At 36.8% G+C, this 22922-nt stretch overlaps 1 protein-coding gene across 2 annotated transcripts; it reads left to right on the forward strand.

Annotated features, from left to right (window-relative positions):
• The first annotated feature begins 421 nt into the window (after positions 1-421).
• Positions 422-20725, forward strand: CTSF (cathepsin F). Of its 2 annotated transcripts, XM_075188736.1 has the most exons (14): positions 423-678; positions 1235-1345; positions 3945-4026; positions 4288-4346; positions 4476-4551; positions 5250-5363; positions 7029-7174; positions 8709-8805; positions 10905-10985; positions 12060-12179; positions 13271-13335; positions 14622-14712; positions 14863-14921; positions 15827-20725. In XM_075188736.1, the coding sequence occupies exons 1-14, from the start codon at positions 478-480 to the stop codon at positions 15899-15901; spliced, it is 1377 nt and encodes a 458-aa protein (XP_075044837.1). In that variant the 5' UTR covers positions 423-477; the 3' UTR covers positions 15902-20725. The 2 variants fall into 2 exon arrangements, with proteins under 2 accessions (XP_075044838.1, XP_075044837.1); XM_075188737.1 differs by lacking the exons at positions 14863-14921; positions 15827-20725 and having other exon boundaries at positions 422-678; positions 12060-12183.
• Positions 20726-22922: the final 2197 nt, after the last annotated feature.

Raw genomic sequence — 22922 nt, forward strand, 5'->3', positions numbered from 1 at the left:
AATCACCCAGCGAAATCAGCGAAATTAAAACAATCACAGATTATCATTCTTTATTGCTCAAAATGTATCAATCGGAGAACATGAGTTAATCCATTTGCTCCACACAGCAATTATACGATGGTCGGACATTTTCACGAAAGCCTCCCATTCATGTAGTGAAAACGGATTTCATTTATTAATTCTTGAACTAGAAGTTCTAAACAGTGACGTTCCGTCTCGGGTCTTGTTCAGTCGATTACTATGTTAGCAACTGCCAATATATAGCTGCATCGCATATTCCGCAGCGGAACAGCGAGAAGAACTCTACTTCAGAAATACGCTCCCTAAATTAAGAACGCAGTGCATTGCCAGGTTTGAATATGGCTGCCACCTTTTCCCACATCAACTATGTCTGCTGCAGCCTCAGAGCGCGGTCACATGATCCTTGTTTGCATCCACAGTAAACAGACGCGGGCAGCTCGTTCACTGCGCTGAAGAATGGCTGTAGTCTGCAACTCGCTTGTCCTCATCACTGTTCTGGGACTGGTGTGCGGAAACCCACCGGGTCAATGGCTGGAAGTCTCACCCGAGGAGCCCGAGATAAAGACTCTGATGAAGATCGCGGAGCGGGAGTACAACAGCCTGAGCGGCCAGGATGACATTTACCGACCACTGCGCATCGCCGATGTCCGCAAGCAGGTCAGTATAGTCTGATACTCCAGTCTGTCTTCATCTGTAATACCAGTGTCATACTAATTATCTGTTTATACAGCATGTGCAAATATTAAGTATAATGCTCACTTGCTACGCAACACATTGCTAATGCTGACTTTAAATGCATCTCACGGATACTGCATACTTTTTAGCCTAGGAGTTGGTAGCATTGTTAGGATTTTATTTTTCATAATGTTATTAATAGAGAATGCATTAATACTACTAATAAAGAGCATTTTACCGCTTGGCAGCCCTGCATTCATTTGATGTCACAGATAAACTGCATCGCAAACTCGAAAATAAACCTGGAAACTGTTTTTTTACAGACTGGTTTAAATGTCCCTCAAGTTGTTGCATTGTAGTTATCAGTGGTTGAAATCAATGTCATTAGTTATTGAATGTTTTAGTATTTATTTTCAGTGTATTCCTTTTAAATTCTATAAAAAAAAAAAAAAAAATAGAAATATGAAAGGGACTTACACCTATGTTTTATGTACACATAATTTACAAAGTTGCTATTTTGTATTTTTATTACCTGCAGTTGGTATCTGGAATAAAGTATGACTTTATTGCCTTTCTTGGACGCACATTGTGTAAGAAAGGTGAAAACGTCCTTGATAATTGCCCGCTGCACAGCCTAACTAAACTGTGGGTAAGTCACAAGATGTGCCGATATTCTGTTTACTAAAACAAATGCAGAGCTGATGACTGATCATTTTGTGTTCAACAACTGCAAACTGGTGACACTGGAATATTTCATCAGTCATTATTGGTGTCAGCTGATGTTTTGAGGATTTGCCTTCTATCCATCACGGAATAACTTGCATCAGTTAGTGAACAATTACTGAAAGATCTGCTGACATTACACAAATATGCGTTGTTACAAAGCATGCTGGTTACAGTAAAAGTTATTGTTTAGGGAACCCAATAATTATGTCTGCAGTAGCTGTCTGCCATTTAATTAGATCAGAAGATGCAATTATTACCGAACAACACTGGTTTTGCAAGTTCATTTATGAGCATTCAAAGGAGTGAATAATGAAAAAAGTTAAGTTATTTACTAGTTCTAATGCACAGTCCATTGCACTATTTTGTATTTAATGTTTTAATTGCACCAACATGATTATTTTTCTTATATTCCATATAAAATAATTATCAGAAATGACCAGCAACTTCCTGTGCCATAAGAGATTATGGAGTTTTGGTTGCTTGCATGGGAAAAAGCAGTTACAGTAGTGGTTGGTTCAGCTTCACCAAGTATTTTTTGCAACATCCCCTGAATTAATCTGAATAATTGTATCTGCTCAGGGAGTATATCTATTCTACACACTCAGAGGTGCACCCATACAAAAAATAATGTGTAGAATTGGGGCACACTAGGATGATAGAATTTCTAAAATATTAATTCTTTATTATTGGTCATTGAAATAAAAGTAAATCCAAGTGTCTAGAAGATAGTGAAATATAAAATAGTGAACTAAAGTAGTGATTGTGCTTACAATGTGCAAATAAAGTGATTTTAAAATTGCAGACTTAAACTGCAACTGCTTTGTTGTCACTTTCTGTATTGTTTTATGTATTTTATTTTGTGTAATAATAATGACTCAGTGTAATAACTTTTTATTCCTTAATTCCTCAGCTGCTACAATTACACTATTCCTGATCTGGATATTAACCATTATGATGCTCATTTCATCTGCGTCTCATAAAATTATTAGTAATTGTTTCATAGTAGCTGGTAAAGTGCAGACATTGGGTCTGAGTCAAGTAGGAGGATAAGGGGGAAAAAAAGGAGTAAATTTGATCCTGGACAAACCATGCTATAACAAGAGGTGCTAATTCATTTTTTTATTTTGCACATAAAGAAAATACTGGTTGCTTTTTCTTGTACCACACAAATGCATGAAAGCTTTAATTTTACACTGACATTTAAAGTTGATCTAGGACATGCTCTACCCCAAGTATAAATATGTCCCCACATTTTAAATTTAACTCCCATCTCCAATACAACATGTTTTTTTCAGATAGGTGAAATGGAAACATATATTAATTGACTGGTATAAATCCCATTGCAGAAAAGTAGTTGTCATAAATCTCAAATCTCACTGACTGCTATAATAATGAGAATCCTGCAAGATATCTTATATAGCTGTGACTAATCATAAAATATTTAATATTTGAGAAATTATAACATCCAAGTGTGCCTCAGTTATATGCATTCTTTTTTCTAAATGGGAAGAAGTGATGTAAGCCTAGCGGAAGTGCTGTTAAATGTCTTGTCATGCCAGAAAAATTTGGCCTCAAGTGTTCCTAATCCGACCCCAACCACAGTCGCTGACAGTCGTCGTTTTGCTCTATTCATAAACTATCACTTCTGTGAAAAGCAAATTTACATGGTTGGAATGGCAGTGTAGAAGTGGAACTCAAAGATTGTATCACAGGATATTCGCAACCTATGTGAAGTATCCTGTTCTGCTGCCATACTTGAAATGTGCAACATTTACATAATTGCAACTTTATATAAACTTATTATCTACAAATAACATAAACTATCATTTGGGATTGTCAGTTAACTGATTTATACATCAGAATTCCACTACCCTGTACCCTATTCATATACCTACCCATTGCACCAACTCCCTGAATTTGTAAGAGTGTATCTGTAATTGAGGGGATTTAAGACAACCTCTAAGGGTCTGCAGAAGCACCCCCCCTCCCCCACACCTGGGAAGCGACAAACACCAGCGACAAACAAATTTTATGCACTTCTGCAGATGAATGTGACAATGCCTCACAAGTAACACTATGAATATCTATTTACTTTAACGTGTTTACATGGCATTCATGTGTTGGCATTAGCCCCACCAATGGCACAGTTTTTTTTCAAAGCATTTAAATTAATATAAGCGGATCAGAGTTTATAGCCAATATCCGATGCACAGGATACAATAAAGAATAGAGTTCACAGCCAAGGTATGATACACAATTGCAGGGAAACTGGAACCGCCAGGTACTGATCCCAGAAACTCAATAATCCGACAACTTGTACTTGTGGTAGTCAGACACTCTTAGACAACCAATCAGATACTAGCTACCATTTGATTTGTCAGGGCTCCAATAGGGTTCTAAAGCTTGAGGTCCAGGCTGTATTAGTACAAATCCAGCCTTGCCTCAATAATCTTGTGCAATACCATCAGAATGTTACTGGGCATTGTTGAACTAAACTCTTTTGTTGTTTGTGTCTTTTGCAGGGAGTGAAGTGTAAATTTTCCATTTTAACTGTCCAATGGTTAAATGAGACTAAAATTTTGCAGCAAACATGTTCTCAAGAAGGTCTGTACAATTAATTTTTTATTTCATAGTGCAACTAAATATCATAGTGGGCTACCTTGGGCTGGGTTGCTGGGCCATCTGCATTTTTGTCCTTCAAAATAGGCTGCCAAGTCTAGTCAAGTCTAGTGTTGATCCCCCCCGGGCTAAAATTTGCCAGCCCTGCCCTGGTAGTAAATGTGTTACGCTCCTCGTAATTTGTCCTTACAACATTATTTGTGTTATTTACTTGTATAATATCTGTCTATTTATCCATCCTTCTAGGTCTTCTAACAGATTTCAGTGGTATAGAACCATCCCCACAACAGGACATGAAAACCGAGGTATAATTTATATGGGTGCTCAGCTACATTCCTGATTCACGTTTTAATTATGTCTCAGCCATTAAGCCCATTTTTCTTTTTGTAATTTTCCATTAACAATTGCTTTTTTTTTTTTTTTTTTTTTTTAAGGAACAAGTTCTTGAAACACTATCATTATTTAAGGAGTTTGTGATGACGTACAATAAAAAATACAACGATGATGATGGTGAGCCCCCCCCCCCTTTTTTTTTTTAATTAAGTTTGTTCTATTATTTTGTTATACATACAATAAACCAACTTCACCCATGCAGTGGCAACTGCGAAGGTGAGCACTTTAAATCAAGGTCTGTGGTGATGACTTGTCCGTATGATTTTAATATGCCATGAAAGTGTTTTTTTAGAATTGGTGCCTTTTTCCTCTAAACATGTGAGAAATAGAGAAGCCTGAATTATGTGATGTTGGTCTAAGTCTAGGTACACACTACAGGAAATTTCTCCCGATGCGATATCTTTAACAATTTTCCAAACTACTGAAAATCCCAATCAGCATGCTGAATCATGTGTATTTACTTACACCATTTACCTTCAGGTCTGTGCTCTTCAGTTGTCATAACCATCGGCTGGAAAGGTTGTGACTCTGTAAACTCTATGGACATCTGCCTACACTGCTGGTCGTGAGTGCATACACACTTCAGAATTTGCCTGACATCGTTCCATCGTTTACAGAGATTTTTAGTCCATTTATAAGGGCAAATCAAAGATACAATGTGCTTTAGAATGATAAAACATGAATGTGGGAGTGTACACACTAATGCGATATCGGACATAATTTCGTTTATTGTGTCATTGGACCGATGATTGGGTGAGAAACCTGTAGTGTGTACCCAGCCTGAGAGTGCTCTATTCCATCATTCTGTTTTTCAGAAGCTGTAAAACGTCTACACATATTCTCTGAAAACATCAAAAAGGCAAAGGAGATTCAGGAAAAGGACGGAGGGACTGCCGAATATGGCATTACTAAGTTTAGTGATCTGACAGGTGAGTAACTGGATATCGGACAAAACAGAAGAGAAAATACAGCTGATGCATACAGACAGTAGGAAATTCTGAAACATCCTCTATTTTGTGGTACAAGCTACTGAACATTGGTGAGGAGGAAACATAAGGGTTTTGCAAGAAGCTCATTATTAAGTTAGGTAATATAAACTGAAATCTGCAAGGACTATTTGTCATTTCATTACCATGTATTCTATTTATGTTGTGAAGAAAACATACTTTCAGACACATCTAACTGTCTTCTGTGGTTACTGTCAGTGTGGTGACCAAAGATGAGGGTGTTCATAGACAACCACAGATTGCATCATTGGGACCACCTAAAACTCGTCCACCATCATTATCTGGAAGCAGTTTGTGGCAGTGTAATGTACTATTCCAGGTAGAACATTCTTTCTGGGATATTTAAATCTTCACAGTGACAAGATATCATACTGAAGATTTACACGTGGGGTACATTTATCCCTCAATGAGACAACAGAGCTTTACTTGACTTTGTGTCCTCATATAAGATATACCAGTGTTTTTCAATGTATTGAGTCCCCCAGTGTTCAATTACAGATTGCCATTTAAAACTGAGACTGTAGTTGCACAGTGATATGGTAGTTGGTAACTTGTACAAAAAAAAAAAGCCATAATTGCAAGGTACTGTATAACTGGCAGGTTGGTCATAAACATAAAACAAATACCTTTAATATGTAGCTAAATTAACACTGTGTACACTGCTGATGTTACCATGGAGTGCACTTTCTGACATTATTAGACATTATGGTGGGTGAAACATTCTCCATCCATCTTTCTAGGAGAATGTGGATAAGGGACAGAAGGAATGATGAAGTCATCTTAACTACTGGAGTAATTCTGAAACCAGCTGTAGTTTTAGTATCACTAGCTAGGCTCCTATAGGTCTGTTTGTGTCGGCTAAAAAAATTACTTGGTGGCTAAAATCCAAGCCTAACAGCTGATTTTCTTTGGGACCACAGTCTTCTCTGTTGTGTTCGCCACAACATGTACTGCAGTGATAAAACGGCTTACGCTTCCTTTAAAGGACCTGTAGCCACTAACAACTCATTGCTCTTTGGCATAGTGACAAGTTTGTTAAGGGGGGGAAAAAATAACAATAGGATCTGAAAATTGGGAATCCAGAAAGGAGACCATGTGCCAAGACTGATCTAGTTTGAAGGTTAAACCAATCAAACTGTGTGCCCGATTTTCTTCAATACTGCAGAAAATATTGAAAATGACAAACGATTTACAGACCCATATAGTGAAATTGCTGTGCAAACGGTTCCAGTCTTTGCAATGGTGATAACTCCTTTTCCAGTAAAAACAGATTTCTTTGCCTCTTGTCCCAGACTAGAAGTGCGCAATGTGTGGTTTGGGACCCCAAATGCGGTCCCAAAATCTGTTTTCAAGTCTCATGTTAATAATTTCTGCAAAACTGCTTTTTTAATCTTTGAATAAAGATTGGGGTAAAAGAGCTTTTTGTTTGATTTTAGAATACAGGAATTTATTGCGCTTAGTTTACAGGAAGTAGAACATACAGCTATCAAAATTCTTCTGTAGAAGTACATAACTCGTGTGTAAATATACATAGTCAACATTTGAGTCTGTATTTACTGATTGCACTGATGTATGTGCATCTTTCAGAGGATGAGTTCAGAACTCTGTACCTGAATCCTCTACTCGCCAGCCAGCCTCCTCGTCCCATGAAGAAGGCTGAGGTCCCAAAAGACCCTCCACCTACAGAGTGGGACTGGAGAGAGCATGGAGCTGTCACTGATGTTAAAAACCAGGTAATGGGAAACTGTACATTCCTCAAGTCTAACTATTTCTGGACAAAATCCTCTGTCCGTTTTTTACACCCTAAACTCCACTTCCAACCACTTCTGCTTTCCTCGCCAAACTCTGGAATGTTGTGCAAGAAACATTTTACACTGTCCACATATTCTTCCTCTTTCATTGCAAATTGTTATCCCTTTTATTAGAATAAATAAGTGAAAACATTAGTATTGCAATGCTGAAATGTTCTAAAAACCTGAAGATAAACCGATCAAGCATAAACCACTAATACAGATTACAGTTTTGTTCCTGTTTTATTAAAAATTAAATATAAAGCTCCCGTTTTGATGATATACTGTTTGTTACAATGCAATGCATTGCTGCTCTCTTTTATTACTATTTCAGCTATTGGAGACCACCTGCCAAACTTACCATTTCCCCAGTGTAGAAATCCATTCATTCTGAGCATTGTAAACTCAATGGTAAATGCATCCACTTAGTGTGAATAGAGTTTGCATTTACCACTGGTACAGCCCTTCAAGTACTAGCTTGGTGGTGGTTGGAGGTGAACCAATTATCACTTTTCTGAGTCTATTTCCCCTATCTCCATGAGGGTCTCATGACTACATTAGATACAGTATGAAACCCACCAGCGAGCCAGGAACAAATATTTATGCATAAAACAGAACGGTAATCTTCTGCATTAGTATTGCAATAAAACTACTCACAAGTTGCTGCAGAAATTATTATTTATTAACTTGGTTATATGTCTGTTATGAAATTATGACATGTTAGAGATATTAGGTAAATATGTCTGTTTTATGAATATACATAATTAAGGATATTTTCAAAAGCTTATTTACTAACCTTTGAGTACATTTTCTTATTTACATCAATAACATTTGAAACATGTAAAAAATGGTTCATGAGCATTGGTCATGTATTTTTCCTGTGGTGACATTGGTGATAATTTACCTTTGTAAGATTAAGGAAGTCCTCAAAACAGTCTATTAGGTGCAATTGAAGAGAGGATTTGGAAACTCTTCCCTAAAGAATCCTATGCCTTCTCCACCCCAAGTCATTTCATATTGTTTCTTTTCTTTTTTTTTTTTCCCCGAGTTATCCTTAACTTTAAATGCCAACAGATTTTCTGCACAAACATTTTATACTAATCGTACCAATGTGAATCATATTAAATTGCTATTTAATGAAATACAAATTTAAAACACAAATTCCAGTGTAGATGGATGTGAACGGCAGAGATAATTGTGAAAAGAAAAAATGAACTTGAGGCAATATAATACAAATCAAATATTTATGGGTTGTTTGTTTGGTTGTTGTTTTTTTTGTACTTTGAGCTTTTATACAAACCTATAAACACTTTTAAGACAGAACACATAAGCAATTCAATTTCAGAGCATTGTATTAAAACAGTGGAATCGCAACTTGGATCAGACATTACTCTTTATTAAACAATTTTTTTTTAATTGTCTCTGCATTTTCCTCATACTAGTCTGCTTTATTCACACTCTTCTACCTCATGTACAGGGCATGTGTGGCTCATGTTGGGCTTTTTCAGTGATCGGGAATATTGAAGGACAGTGGTTCTTGAAGAGAGGATCACTCATCTCTCTCTCTGAGCAAGGTACAATAGCTATAGATGCCTGAATGGTCATATGTCCCCCTAATTAAGGCTTCAGCATATTACAGTAAATATAATACAGCAATTATACATGGTTCATCAGTATGTGCAAATATATTTCTTTGTTAGGTGTTTTATTTTTTTTATTTTTACATAGCTTTTTTCTCTATAATACTTGGCTTAAATGAGCATAACTGTTTGTTTGTTGCTGAATGAAGGACAATAACCTGAAACTGGTTGTGTTTTCTGCTTGTAAATATAGGATAATATCCTGTAATCATGGTTATAAAACCTAAAGGGCCTGATGCAAAGTAAAACGTTTGCATAGCGTATTTTTTTCCCACACTATGCATGCTCAGAAAGTGAACGTAAGCAGCTACGGCTATTCTGAACCGCCTGCTGTTGCCTATTGTCCCTAAAGAGGCGTGACAGGTCATGGTAGGGGTGGTCTAATGCAGGCAATATATAGAGTAAGGGGATATTTGAGCAATAGTGTACAGATTCAGACTGGGACGTAGTTGCAGATACGAATGACAAGGTGGTTTTATTTGCAGGTGGTTAGGGGTAGGTGTAAGTAGCGAATAATGATGAACAAGCTTGTAATTAGAGGTTTGCCCATGATTCACAGATTCTTATTGAGACTTTAGTTGTTGCTTGGCAATAGATAAGGATTTGCTGAGCATGTTAAAGCAAAGATAAAAACATAATTTTTTTTTTTCTAGGAAGGTGGGAAAGTTGTTCCTGCTGTATTTTCTAGATTTTTCAAGTTTAAATGATGCTTCCTATCGATTGTGTTCTTAACATACAATTAAAGGTTTTTGTACATGTCGTCAAGTTTGATATAAGTGTCTGAGGGGTGTGTCTGTTGTTAAGCGGACATATCTGCTCCTCATTCCAGCCTGGATACATCTTCATTTCTCTATATGGTGTACATATGCAGGGCCATAACTAGGGCTGTGCGATAGGGGCGACTGCCCAGGGTGAAAACAAATGTTTGGTATGGTTTAGTAGGAATTTGCATCTTTTTAAGCAATGTTACTAACCTGTTCTCACTGAGGGGCCTATTTATGAATGATCGCATATGCTCCTCATTAAATATCACCCCTTATCGTAATGATAGCGCATCCAATTGGAGGCTGTCCTGGTGATGAATTTACTAAACTATCAACTAAGGATTCTGACCCAGGATCTTTACTGTGCATGCATGGCCTTGGGTTGCACATGCAAAGATCCATTTTGCAGTAGTTAGCAAAGGGTGGATCAGGAAGGATGTGGAGAGGGATCCCTTTCCTCATAGGCTAAAACGGCTGATATTAGCCATTTGAGTCAGACTCCGAAAAGCTAGAAAGAAAACTTTGCAATAGTGAAATTGTAACCATGAACAGAATTGAACTATCCACAGTTCCTAAAAATGTATTTTATAAATTCATTAAAAACGCATCATATATAATAAAATCTCAATTAGCTGGTAAACCACATGTATACTACATCAAATGTGCAATATATCTGGAAACTACATATCCTTATAAAATATTCAGAGGTATATGAAATTATTTGTGTACAGACTAATTGTCAAATTATCTGGCTCATTGTTCAGTAAAAAAACAATGGATATCCACTTAAACTTCCTTTAGTGATCCAAAAGATATCTCTGCAGCTGTACTTAAAAAAATAACTTCTTAGATCCTAAGTAATATGAGAGTATGATGAAATAGATCCACTGCATATAGAGAATATTCCTGTTTGAATAGCGTTAGTCTAAAAATATACATATATATGTACGTACGTGCAGGCAGGCCATGGTTGGGAATCAAATTCATGACCCTAGTGCTGTGAGGCAGAAGTGCTAACCACTAACACACCATGCTGCCCACAATTAACATGAAGCGTAGGATTTTAAGGATGAGCGGTTTAATATATATTTAAATTGATACTTCTATAAATTCATTTGATGATCTAATCTCTGGCACATTGATGTGCCCGTTTTCGTAACACTACATACTCTTCTTTCACAGCTTTCGCTTTTGAAATTGACTTTGCAAAGGGAACTATGTCAGTAACTCGCTTACAGTCTTGCAAACTATTTAAACTCTCTCTTGCAGAGCTGGTGGATTGTGATGGTGTAGACCATGCCTGTGGAGGAGGGCTTCCATCAAATGCATATGAAGCTATAGAGAAGCTGGGTAGGTACCAATGTTGTTTTCCATGCTGCTGATTTCAAGATTGCATTGGTTTGCTATCATCCCTGTACAGTCATTGGAAATGGTATTACTTTGTTAATTGAAATGAGAAAATTATGTTTGAAAAGATTCAGTGAGAGCTCTTATTTACTACAATAGAACTTGTCAGATAGCCAAGCCAAGAATACTAACATTCAGCATTTACACAAAGTTCAAAGATGTTTCATGCTAGGTCATTGCACAGGGATGAATGGGGCTTCTTCTTAGGGCATGCATAGTGCATAAAACATTTTTTACAAAATTCCGTTGCTGCCCTATAATAGTTCTTTGGTAGTGATCCTCTCCACCGTTTTGAGATACTTAGCAGGGTCCCAATACTCGCACACAGCCAGAATCTCTGTCACTCACTTTTTGACACTGGTCAGGTCTCACTAAATCTAGCGCAGGAGCTTTAAATGACCTTTTGTTGCAGCCCCAGCCAGGAGAACAGGGAGTTTGTCAGTGCTAGTGGATTTAACCAGTCCTGGTTAATTTCACAATAAAATGCTGACAGATAAACTGTGCACAGCATGGATGCAGCATTCCTTGATGTCTGCATCCATTGTTAACTCAATGTTTATGGGCACTTTCATCATCGGGTCAAATGATCGCTGTTTACAGTGCCGATAAAGCTGCCTTTCATAAGCAATGAATACAACTCAGGCAGAATGTACAACTGATGCAGGGAATGCTGCCATGTGTCAGTCATTCATTGTATTCTGCAGTAAGTCAGTTCATCTGTGATATCTTACCAGTGCCTCTTAAAAGGGAAATTGCATTTTTTTTTTCTTCTTCTTTTTGTGTTCTCCCATTTTAAAGACGAAAAATATCTGAAGCAAATAAGTGCTTAAAGACTATTTCATATGACTGGAATAATCCTATGGGTACTATAACCTTTAATCGATGTGTTCCTTATTTTCACTTCCATTACATGGAAAATATCAATCTACTTTAATATTTCAGAAGTGTCTAATTCTGTATCAATTCTATGACCCCCAACTCCTCTTCCTTCTTTCTTTTTTTTTCCTTTTTATCTAGGAGGTCTGGAAACAGAAATAGATTACAGCTACCATGGACACAAGGAGCTATGCAGCTTCTCCACCAACAAGGTCTCAGCTTATATCAACAGCTCTGTGGAGATTCCAAAGGATGAGACACGTAGGTGAAAACTAGCGCCTGCTGGCTGTGCCAATATTTTTGGTAGTGTGCAACAATGAACCGTTGTCTGATGCCTTGTCATGATGCTTGTCTAACGTAGACAGTAATGGATTAATGTGTAAAAATATTTTTGTAATAGACGACAGGCATTATCTATTGCATAGATATCATGTTATTCCTGTTCTCTTCCCCATAAATCCTTTATCCCCCCCAGAGCACTCCTGACAACCTTTTAAAGTATGATTCCTCTCACATCCACTATATGAAGGGTGCAGCCTAGCGGGGAGGGGTATGACATGTTTAGAGCCATGCTGTGGTCTGGCAAGGACCAAAAATCTAGAGCAAGGTGGAAGATACAACTTGCTGAGTTTGTGCATGGCTTGCACAGTTTAATAACATATAATTATGTTTAGCATGTAAATTCCTGTGTTGGAGGCAAAATAGAGCAAATAAAAATTTTCAGTTTATAGATCACAATGTTGCTTAATTGTTTTCAAATGATAGAACATGCAATACTAATTAAACATTTGAGATATAATATCAACAATAATGTTCTTTAAAAAATGTTGGGACTGAGACATTAAGGAGAGCAAAGCATAAAAAATGAGTAACTTTGCATCTGGTCAAAACCATGTTGCATTGGAGGGGGAGGTAAATTTAAAATGTGGGGACAGATTTATAGTTGGGGTAGGTCATGTCCTAGATCAAATTAAAATTTCAGTGCAAAAATAAAGCTATCAAGTATTTGTGTGCTAGATGACAAAAACGGCCAGTATTTATCATATGTGCAAAACAATAAATTAATTTGCACCACTTGCATTGTTACATGGTTTGTCCCAGAGAACATTTACTCCTTTTTGTGCCTTGCTTTACCTAATGACTCAGGCCTGTTATGTGCTGTATTAGGTGCCCGGCCTGTATTTTGCTTTAAAGGTAGATGTCCACCAAAGTTAAAACAAATGAAATGTGAGCAAGGCAATGCTTTGTTTTCAAATACATGCAGTAAGCATCGATCTATAATTTTGCACCCTGACAACAGCACAAGTACATATGACTCATTCTTACTACTTTATGATCTATTCATATTTCAGAGATTGCAGCCTGGTTGGCTCAGAATGGGCCAATATCCATAGCTCTTAATGCTTTTGCAATGCAGGTGAGTAGCCCTATTAAGACACACGGCTCAGACTGTGATCCTGACCGCTGATTGTTGTTTGCATGAATTAAACCGTTATTGGACATGGTGTATGACGTGCTCTACCCAGAATGTTATAGACCTATTTGCACAAAAAGAACAAATATTCTGTGATGGAGGCACTTTAAGAACCCACGCTGTGTATTCATTAAGTTTTCATTGCAATCATAGTATTTTTTACATGTAAATAACTAAATCACATGTAATTATTGAAATTGTTGAACATATGATTGGTGAAGTATTTTATTCATCCACCTTGATGAAAGGAAACCCTAATAATATGTGAGGTGTCTTTTTGAAGCTGGATGTGCAGCTATGTCCTCTCTTTACTTAAGCTGGTGTATTTGTCATTGTTCCTTCTATGTGAAAGTGTGACGTTTATATATTAGATCGACCACATTGGAACATTAACACATCGATAGGAGAAAATGTAAACAAAGTTGACTGAACCAATATTGTATTCACTTTTTATTTTATACTGACAATATCGGATCTATTATAGAAAGCTTGGGACCTGTAGTTTTACAGATAAGTGCTTTTATAAAAAATATCAACCCTAAATATTAGTAGATATGTTATTTTCTATATGGCTGACTTTCCGTTCCATATTAAAATACATAGCAATGCTCCTCACAGTGCCTGTAGGAGGAGATGGCTGGTGATCAGGTCTGTGTGTATGACCTAATCAGCATGTAGCAGTATTTGCTTTTTGTTTTTATTTCAACTTCCTAAATAACATTTTTAATGTAACATATCCCTTACATGTATGTATCTCTCCCACTGCTTAAGACTTGCTTACACCGATAATGGCCTTCACAACCAATAGTTTTGCTTCATCACACATCCACCCAGCATTAAAGTAAGAAATGTATCTGTCGCCATACATTGACACCGGTGCTGCCTTTTTAAATTGGTGTTGAAGACCTTTTTTCCCACTACCATGGTGGCAATGTAGCTCAGGTATAATTATCTCCCACGTCCTGTTATGAAATGGTTTTGTGCTCAATATAGTGGTATTTATGTTGTAAAAATGCTGCAAGTGATATTTTACAAGAACATGGCTAAGCTATATAAATGTTATGCCTCCTCATTACATTAGACTCAATTTCTGTTATTATATCATGGTTAATATACTATTAAATAGGATTTATTTGCCTTATCTTACAATTACTGCTTATTTACGCTCCTTTGTTATTTTAAAATCCATTTACCTCTTGTTAATTGTTATGTGCTTTTGTTGTTCTTAGTTTTACCGTAAAGGTATTTCTCATCCATTCCGTATACTTTGCAATCCTTGGATGATTGACCATGCCGTACTTTTAGTGGGCTATGGGGAACGTAAGTTGTAAATACAATATTTTAATCTTTCCCTGATACCACCATAATGTGCTTTTTCTTTTTTTTTTTTTTTTTCTTTTTTTTTTTTTTTTTTTTTTTTTTTTTTTTTTTCTTTTCCATTACTTCTGACTTAACTTTTTTTCTGTGCAGGTGATGGCAAACCTTTCTGGGCTATCAAGAATAGCTGGGGAACAGATTGGGGAGAGCAGGTAACTTATTTACATTAGAGGAATCTTATGTTTTTATTCTAACTTAAAAACTAGGTCAAATTATAATGCATTGACTTGAAAGTATCCATGTTATCCAATATCAGTCTTTATCATTAACTTAAACATACAGTGAATTGGTGACATTTAATTCAAATGACTTTATCCAAAATCACTATTGGCCAGGACGGATTACAATTAATAAGTAAAGGATTCAGTGATTCCTCTTTCATTCTTCTAGGGTGAAAGCAGTAAATGAAGTTGACTAGTCACAACCTATACCAGTAGCCAGCCTTTCAGTGAATCCAGGGGGTAAATGTATCAAGCTGCGAGTTTGAAAAGTGGAGATGTTGTCTATAGTAACCAATCAGATTCTAGTTATCATTTATTTAGTATATTCTACAAAATGATAGCTAGAACCTGATTGGCTGCTATAGGCAACATCTCCACTTTTCAAGCCCGCCAGGAACTCGCATCTTGGTACATTTACGCCATGGAGTGAATGTTTGGTAAAATCATTTCTGTCTTGAGGGGAGAATATAAGATGTAGGGTAGAAAAAAATTGTAATAAAAAGCCATGATGGTTATTTAAAGCTGAAACTTAAAAATTACAAAATAGTACAGTTAGTAATGTACCCCCCATAATAGATACTATACACAAACTCCTAAAACTATAAAATGTTCTCTCCTATCATATTATAGAGAAAGAAGGATGGTGCTTTAGAAATAACCCTCCACAATTTAAGTGTAAATCATGTCTATAATGCCCCCTCTCCCTAAACTTTGAATGTGAACATCCGTGGGTAAAGTTTAGTCTATCCTTGTGTATTTGTCAGACATTGGAAATAGTAGATAAATAAAGGTAACGTTTTACACACAAATATATTTTGGTACTTTTTCTCCCTCAGGGTTATTATTATTTGTATCGGGGGACTGGTGCCTGTGGCATGAACACTATGTGCAGCTCTGCTGTGGTAGATTAGAGGCGTCTCCAGAAGAGATCTCCTCATCCTTCTACTGTGCTCATTCACCAGAAATCCTGGCGGTGTGTTTATGTATTTTTGTGTCTGTACACCTCTAGCTAGGGATTCAAGTCACCTAAAATTCAGTACAGTGCATCATAAAGTGATATATGGTCGTCCATCGATATCGGTGAGCCACATCTAAATTTGGAGTCCTGATTTAAACAATGTTTAACTAAAATACTGTTTTAAAGTAACACAATTTTAATATAATATTATTGTTATACTTGCATAATACTAAATGGATGTTGAAAACCAAATGGACTAATATATTTATTTAAATTTTGTTTTTAATATTTATTATTGACAATTCATTGATTCATTTAACTTTCAGTATTCATTGAACAAATGTTTTATTTCTTTTCAGTAGATATGGTGTCATTAATATTGACGTAATGCTCATTGAAAAGACAGATCTACTTCTGCAGATTAAATAATAAACCCTGAACATGCTAATTCACAATATTTCTGTGGCTGCAGCATAATAGCTTGTGTTAAGTTGCATTTATGCAGGGGGGGGGGGGGGAGAATTCAAGGCTCACAATACCGGTTCTATATTAGTGTGTAATGCTGGCAGACTGTTTCTGGAAAGACCTTTATAACACTTGACAATGGGTTAATTATACAGTTCGGTGCTGAAATTACATGCGTGTTAGGCTTTTAAAGAAATGTCTTACAATCACAATGATGTCACAATGAGAAATGGCAATAAGTAATAATTGTTATACATCACTTCATAAACCTAACGCATGCATAAAGATCTGTGCTATTAAAGGTCCGTTTTGTCACTATCCAATTTGTGACAAGATTGAAAATACAAATATTTACTTTGTTTCTATGGTACATTAGGTTACACAAGATTTTGTATGTAACAGCACTTAAAGAACTAAGCCCATGGTTTTTTTTTTTCTCACAAAGTCACATGGATGTGATGCTTGGGACCCCCATGATTTGGGAGAAACACACCCCCTACATGTGCCTACAGTTACTTGTTCCTCCAGGGCTCACAGCTTGTAGTTTGAAAGGAAACTTCTTGTAATGTTGGATGTTGATGCAGCTGTAGGACTTTACCATGAAAATTGTGAGCCCTGGAACATCAAGGGACTGCTGGTGCCAGCAAAGCTAAGTTCCCTCTGAGCAGTGTTAATTTGGGAGGAGGTGTAATTGTAGCAAGAAAAAAAAACAAACAGACATTTGGATTCAGTTCTTCTTAAAAATGCATCACACCTACGCCGATTTAGCAATATGATTATGTCCCACAATACACGTGTGAGTTAAATGGAAAATTGTTTGTTGTTGGTATGTAATTAATCTCTATGGGGGAGATTCAATTCCCCACGTTGTTCTTTGGCTAGTACGGTAATTTTAACACTGATTTCTGCTCAGGGAGCTTCGAGCAAAAATCAGCTTTGAAATTACCCTACTAGCAGTAATGATGTGCACCCTGTGTTCTTTACAACAACGCAGGGAATTTAATCTCCCCCCTAAATGTTCAAGGTTCTTTTACATGTTTTCATGTTCTTCAAATTCAACATTTGATGACCGAAAACTAAGCTTGGGACTTTTAAGGGCTTGTTATTATAAAGAACAGTTAAGGAATGCAAGAAATAAATCAGATTGATTTAGTTAACATTGCTACTTAAGATCTCACTAAAACATATGTCCCACATACTCCAAGTTTCAGTTCACAGGTTAGATCCTGTTAAAAGTTTATCATGGAAAAGAAATACTGTTACAATTTTGAATTATACCTTTATTTTGATTCCGTGGATAAATTAATTCATTGTGCCGTAATCTGACAAGGTGCCCCCTGCAGTATTTGCAGTTAAATCCAACAGGAACAAAATAATAAGAATACAAGTTTAAACCAGTTTATCTATCCCTGTCTTAATGACACATTTTCTTTAATAGCTTAATCCATTACCACTTTATATTCCAATAGGAATCCTTCTCCTGCAGTAGTCCAAGTGGAATGACAAATAAGAAATCCGAGTAGACAGCTGCAATTTTAACATACTCTAGCCACGAGGCTAATGAATGGCGTACTATCGCTACTTCTGTTTGGCAGATAGCCAATCAGATAGTGCTTCTGGTGTCATCATTGTATAAAATGACACCAGGCCTCTGATACCTGTAACAGATATTCCCTACTATGAAGTATATCCAAGTTTCATTAGATTGTATCATTACGGAAGCATGCTACACTTATATGTACACATGCAGACTAATTTTAGTATTCCTGCCCCATATATAAATTCAGCCAAACACTCAAGTTTTCAGCCTCCTCCCCACTTTCAAATATTCAGGAGCCTGATTGTTATAATCACTGATCAGGATTTAGCTGGCAAACTGAAGAGTCCCTCCATAGTCTAGAATAGGCCATCAAATAATTTGGTTGTTTTAAGACTAATTTATCCAACAGGGATCATTCCATCTAACTACAATTGATTTTGAATGAGCAGGATTCAGTGTGGGGAGTTATCAGTCAAACAAACCTAATGTGACAGCCCTTATACTTATGTTCTATGACCAGATTTACATAATCTGGCTTCAATGTTGTCAACCAGACTTTTGACAAACAGCCCAAAAATATATATCTCGCTATAAATGGTGTCTCCTGCTGCACGTTACATCAGCCAACAGCTGTAAAGATCTGCAAGTGTATTGCCTAAATGAAGATATTTTGGATTTATATAAATTTTGCTAAAAATTACTTTGTGCAGCTTATTTATTGATGTATATTCATGTGCTTACATTAGCTGATGTATAAAGTAATAAGTTCAGTAAATTCCAGCGATAGATTCAGCTACCAGCTATGATTGCTACGAGTATAAAAAGGCATATAAAAATCATCAGAGAGATGGGGTGCTATTAAGTTACTGAAATAAAAATGCATCTCTGAGTTCTGCAATATTTATGTATTTGGAATGAATCAGCATATAAGAACTGACCCAATTATGTCCCTTTCATTCAGTAACCTGTTCTGCCACACATTCGTTTGTGCCGAGTCAGAAACTGGGCAATTAGGCACAAAGCAGACATATTACGTTTTCATCCAGTAAAGTGACATGTAGTCCATGTTTCACACTGCATTGAATCACAAAAGGAAAGCAATGTTGAATAGCTTAGATATGGTCATTAAAATATTTTGTAAGTGTCGGCACCAATTCATTACAATGCGTATTATTCATTAACAAATATCAGAACAATGTACTAATTCCCAACTGGTCCAATTATAAATTAGTTTCATGACTAATGAGACCCTGAAAAACATTGTAGAGTCTTTCTTGAACAGATCACCACTAATAGGTTCTGTGGGAATAGTAATAGCATTAAGGGAAATATACTAATGAGGTCTTATTTACTCATATTTTTCTAGTCCAGTAAGTACTGGGCTTGCACACACATTGTGAATGCAGTCTTACTACTTATGCATGGATAAGGGAAATATTTAGTATTACTTAACTATGAACAAATAAGCTTGGCTAATTTAGCTTTTTTAAATGTAGTATTATTTAAATATTTCCTAATGTTGTACTTTAGGTTTGCACATTCAGGCCTGATTCATGTTCAGATGCAACTGCATTATAAAAAAAAAAAAAAAAAGGCTGGAACTTGTATGGAGTTACGACCAAATGCAAATGTATCTCAAGATATGTTTCCATTTGAATCTGGGTGTAACTACCCTTTTCCTAAATATTACTTGCCGTATGTAGATACTTACAACAGGCTGCACTATATGCAGAAGTGTCTGTTCACTAAAAGGTCACATAATAAAATGTGTATTGTATAATAAGTAAAAAAAAAACAAAAAACAAAACAACCATTTAATAATTAAATATGGGATTGAATATTTTTTTTCTTTAAATATATACATCAAGATGCTTTTAACGCATACTGTAGTGTTTTTATATAGGTAATCTTCCTTGCGTGCACATGTAGTGTGGTAGTTAGTGACATGCATACATGTAGTTTTTTATTAAAAAGACTGTGCCGTGTTAGTCATCACTATCAGTCTGCACTTACACGTGCCCAGTAGCTGGTGCAAATGATATTGCTGAAACCAGGCGTTCTTACAAGAAATACAAGATTTGAATTGGCTGCATTTGCATCGGCACACCCTTACTGCGCATGCCCTTAATTCATCTGCCCTTTCCCTCTGCTTTCAAGTCATAGGCAATTGTACGTGTCATTTGTGTTCAACATGAATTGCATGCATTTGCGCAAGGTCCGTCTCTGAGCAGGCGCACTGCTGTTTCACGTGAGATATGCTACGCACACTTACATTTAAACGTGAATCAGGCCTTTTTTGACTACTGCTGATTGGTGACTTAGCTTATGACTTGAATTACATTCACTTTTAATAAATGTTTTACATTCTGCAAGATTACCTAAACTAATGGCAATCTATACAGGGTAGCAGTCCAACAACCACAGCTGCGACCCCTTTGTGAGTGCTAGTTCTTTTTTGTTTTCCCCAGAAGGGTACAGAGGGGAGGGGCAGACAAAAGTCAAGAGGCAGTTTTCAGAAAGCCACCAGAAAGGTGTTTCGGCAATTCACAATTAATATGCAGTATATGCTATTTTTAAATGCATACACTATGCAAATGAATTAAAAACTTTTAACTGTATAAAACGGGTTTAAGTGATCATAATAAACTGTTATACCTCTTTATTGTGGTAAGTTTAAATTATTAGTTGTATTTTAATTATTTGTGTATATGACCTGTATTATCGAATTGTACTTCCAACTTAATTTCTTCCAATAAATAGTTGTGCCTCTTATTTTGTTATGTGTATTACTCATTTTGTACAATTTCAATATGCCCTGTAGAATAGATATTTTAAATACATTATTCCTCCTGAAATTTTGAAAATATCATCACTTATTTCAGTGTAAACTCATAAATACTGGTTCTCTACCATCTTCTTTGTTCAAGTTAGAATTATCCACTGTAAAAATATATTCAACAAGCTCCGAGAGTGGATCTAAGGTCCTCTTAGCACTGCCTTTCGAATGTGTATGTGTGCAGCTCAGACTTGGTATGAATGTGATACCTACCTCATAAAAACAGATTTATGATATACAAAGGTCTAAGTGCACTGTGGTGCTGATATGCAAATATGTAGGGGTAGTTGGTGGAAAAGATTGTAAAAGTCTTTGTGTAGTCAAACAAAAATGTTTATACGAAATATGGTATCAATAAGCAAAAGTGTGTCGATTGTGCAAGAATCACAAAGACATAAGTTCAATTATATAGGCCAGGGGTAGGCAACCTGCGGCTCTCCAGGTGTTTTGAAACTACAAGTCCCTGCATGCTTTGCCAGTAGATAACCAGCAGATAGGTGGCAAGGCATGCTGAGACTTGTAGTTTCCCAACACCTGGAGAGCCGCAGGTTGTCTACCCCTGATATAGGCAGTACATAAGAACATAAATAATAAATAGTTTGTGTTACTTATGCTGTTCTATTAATTAAGTTAAGAGAGTCTCTGTCCAGCTTGTTGTGACAGCTGATATTTCTGTGACGAGTGGTTTGAGTAATTATGGGTAAGTGGTCTTTAACACTGATCTTCATGCGTATAGTAACATGCTGTTGCAGATGTTCCTTCAAGTAATGGCAATTAGTTTCCTAACAGTATCCTAATAGGGTAGTAGAGTGCTGTTCCTATATAAACAGTATAGTGGCTGATACTTGCGTCCTTAAAGTGTTCAGCAGTGTGGTATGTACAATGTTGTGGTAGGCCCCCTTCCCCCCAAGCGCTTACCTGTCAGTGTAGTCCTCTGTCCCCGGCGCGCTGTAAACTCCTCAGTAAGCAGATTACTGAGCGCCGGGGATGGAGGACTGCACTGACAGTGCTCAGCAGCATTGATCTGGCTGGGGGGCGCCCCTGCCCCCGGACCGATCAATAATGCTGCTGAGGACTTTGAAGTTCCCCCTGGATGCCCGAGGCCCCTGGGCTATAGCCCAGTTAGACCTCGGGTTAATCTGGCCCTGCTTTTCCCCCCTTGCGAGTAGACCTCTGCAAGTGCTCTTCTGCCGACCCACCTCCTAGGTTTGTATTGCTGATTTCTTCCAAGTGCTCTGTCTGGTTTGTGATATAACCTCTCTCTTCAGTGATTGATAACGAGTCAGGACACAAGGATATTGAGGCTATTCTAAAAGCGGAATCCTAAATTCCATCCCTTCATATCAAATTCAATATAGAAGACATTTCTTTCATCCTTCAACATAACCATTTTAGGATGAACTGCAATGGGCACAAAAGTTGCACTACATGCAGATTTATTTGTTGCCCTTTGGGAAAATCTTTACATCTAGACCAAAAACCCATTTCAAGACAACATTGTGTTATGGAAAAGATATATTGATTATGTAATCTGCATCTGGAAAGGGGATCATCTGGACATAAAACAATTTATTGAACATATCAATTCCAATAACCTCAATTTGGAGTTCACAGCAAACATCGGTCAGGAGAAAAAAGTCTTGTTCCTATATCTGGATTTTTCATCAAAGAAAATAAACTCTACTCAGGTACACATAAGAGTTTATGGTAATATATTCATTTTGGCATTCAGCAATCATAAGCCATTGGGGGTTATCGACATTCCTGGAGGACAAATCCGCAGAATCAGGAGAAACTGCTCCCATCCCAGAGACTACAAAGAACAAGCCTCCAACCTTAAGCAAAAATTCTTAGAAAGAGACTATAACAAAGAACGAGTAGATAAGAAATGTAAACAAGTAGAGAGCCTCCACAGGTCCCAAATGATACAACAAAACACAAAGAACCACCCAAATAATGAAAACATCCTGTTTATCACAAAATACAGCGACCCCTCCAGATCCATAGAGAAGATTCTTAACAAACACTGGCACGTCTTGTTGGGGTATGAAAAACTACAAAGCTTCCCCCCACATAAACCCCAGATAGTCTACAGGAGGACACTGGTTAAAAGTACCATGGAACCTGTCAAAG

Source organism: Mixophyes fleayi, chromosome 10, assembly GCF_038048845.1.
Source record: "Mixophyes fleayi isolate aMixFle1 chromosome 10, aMixFle1.hap1, whole genome shotgun sequence".
In the NCBI taxonomy this organism is placed as follows: domain Eukaryota; kingdom Metazoa; phylum Chordata; class Amphibia; order Anura; family Limnodynastidae; genus Mixophyes; species Mixophyes fleayi.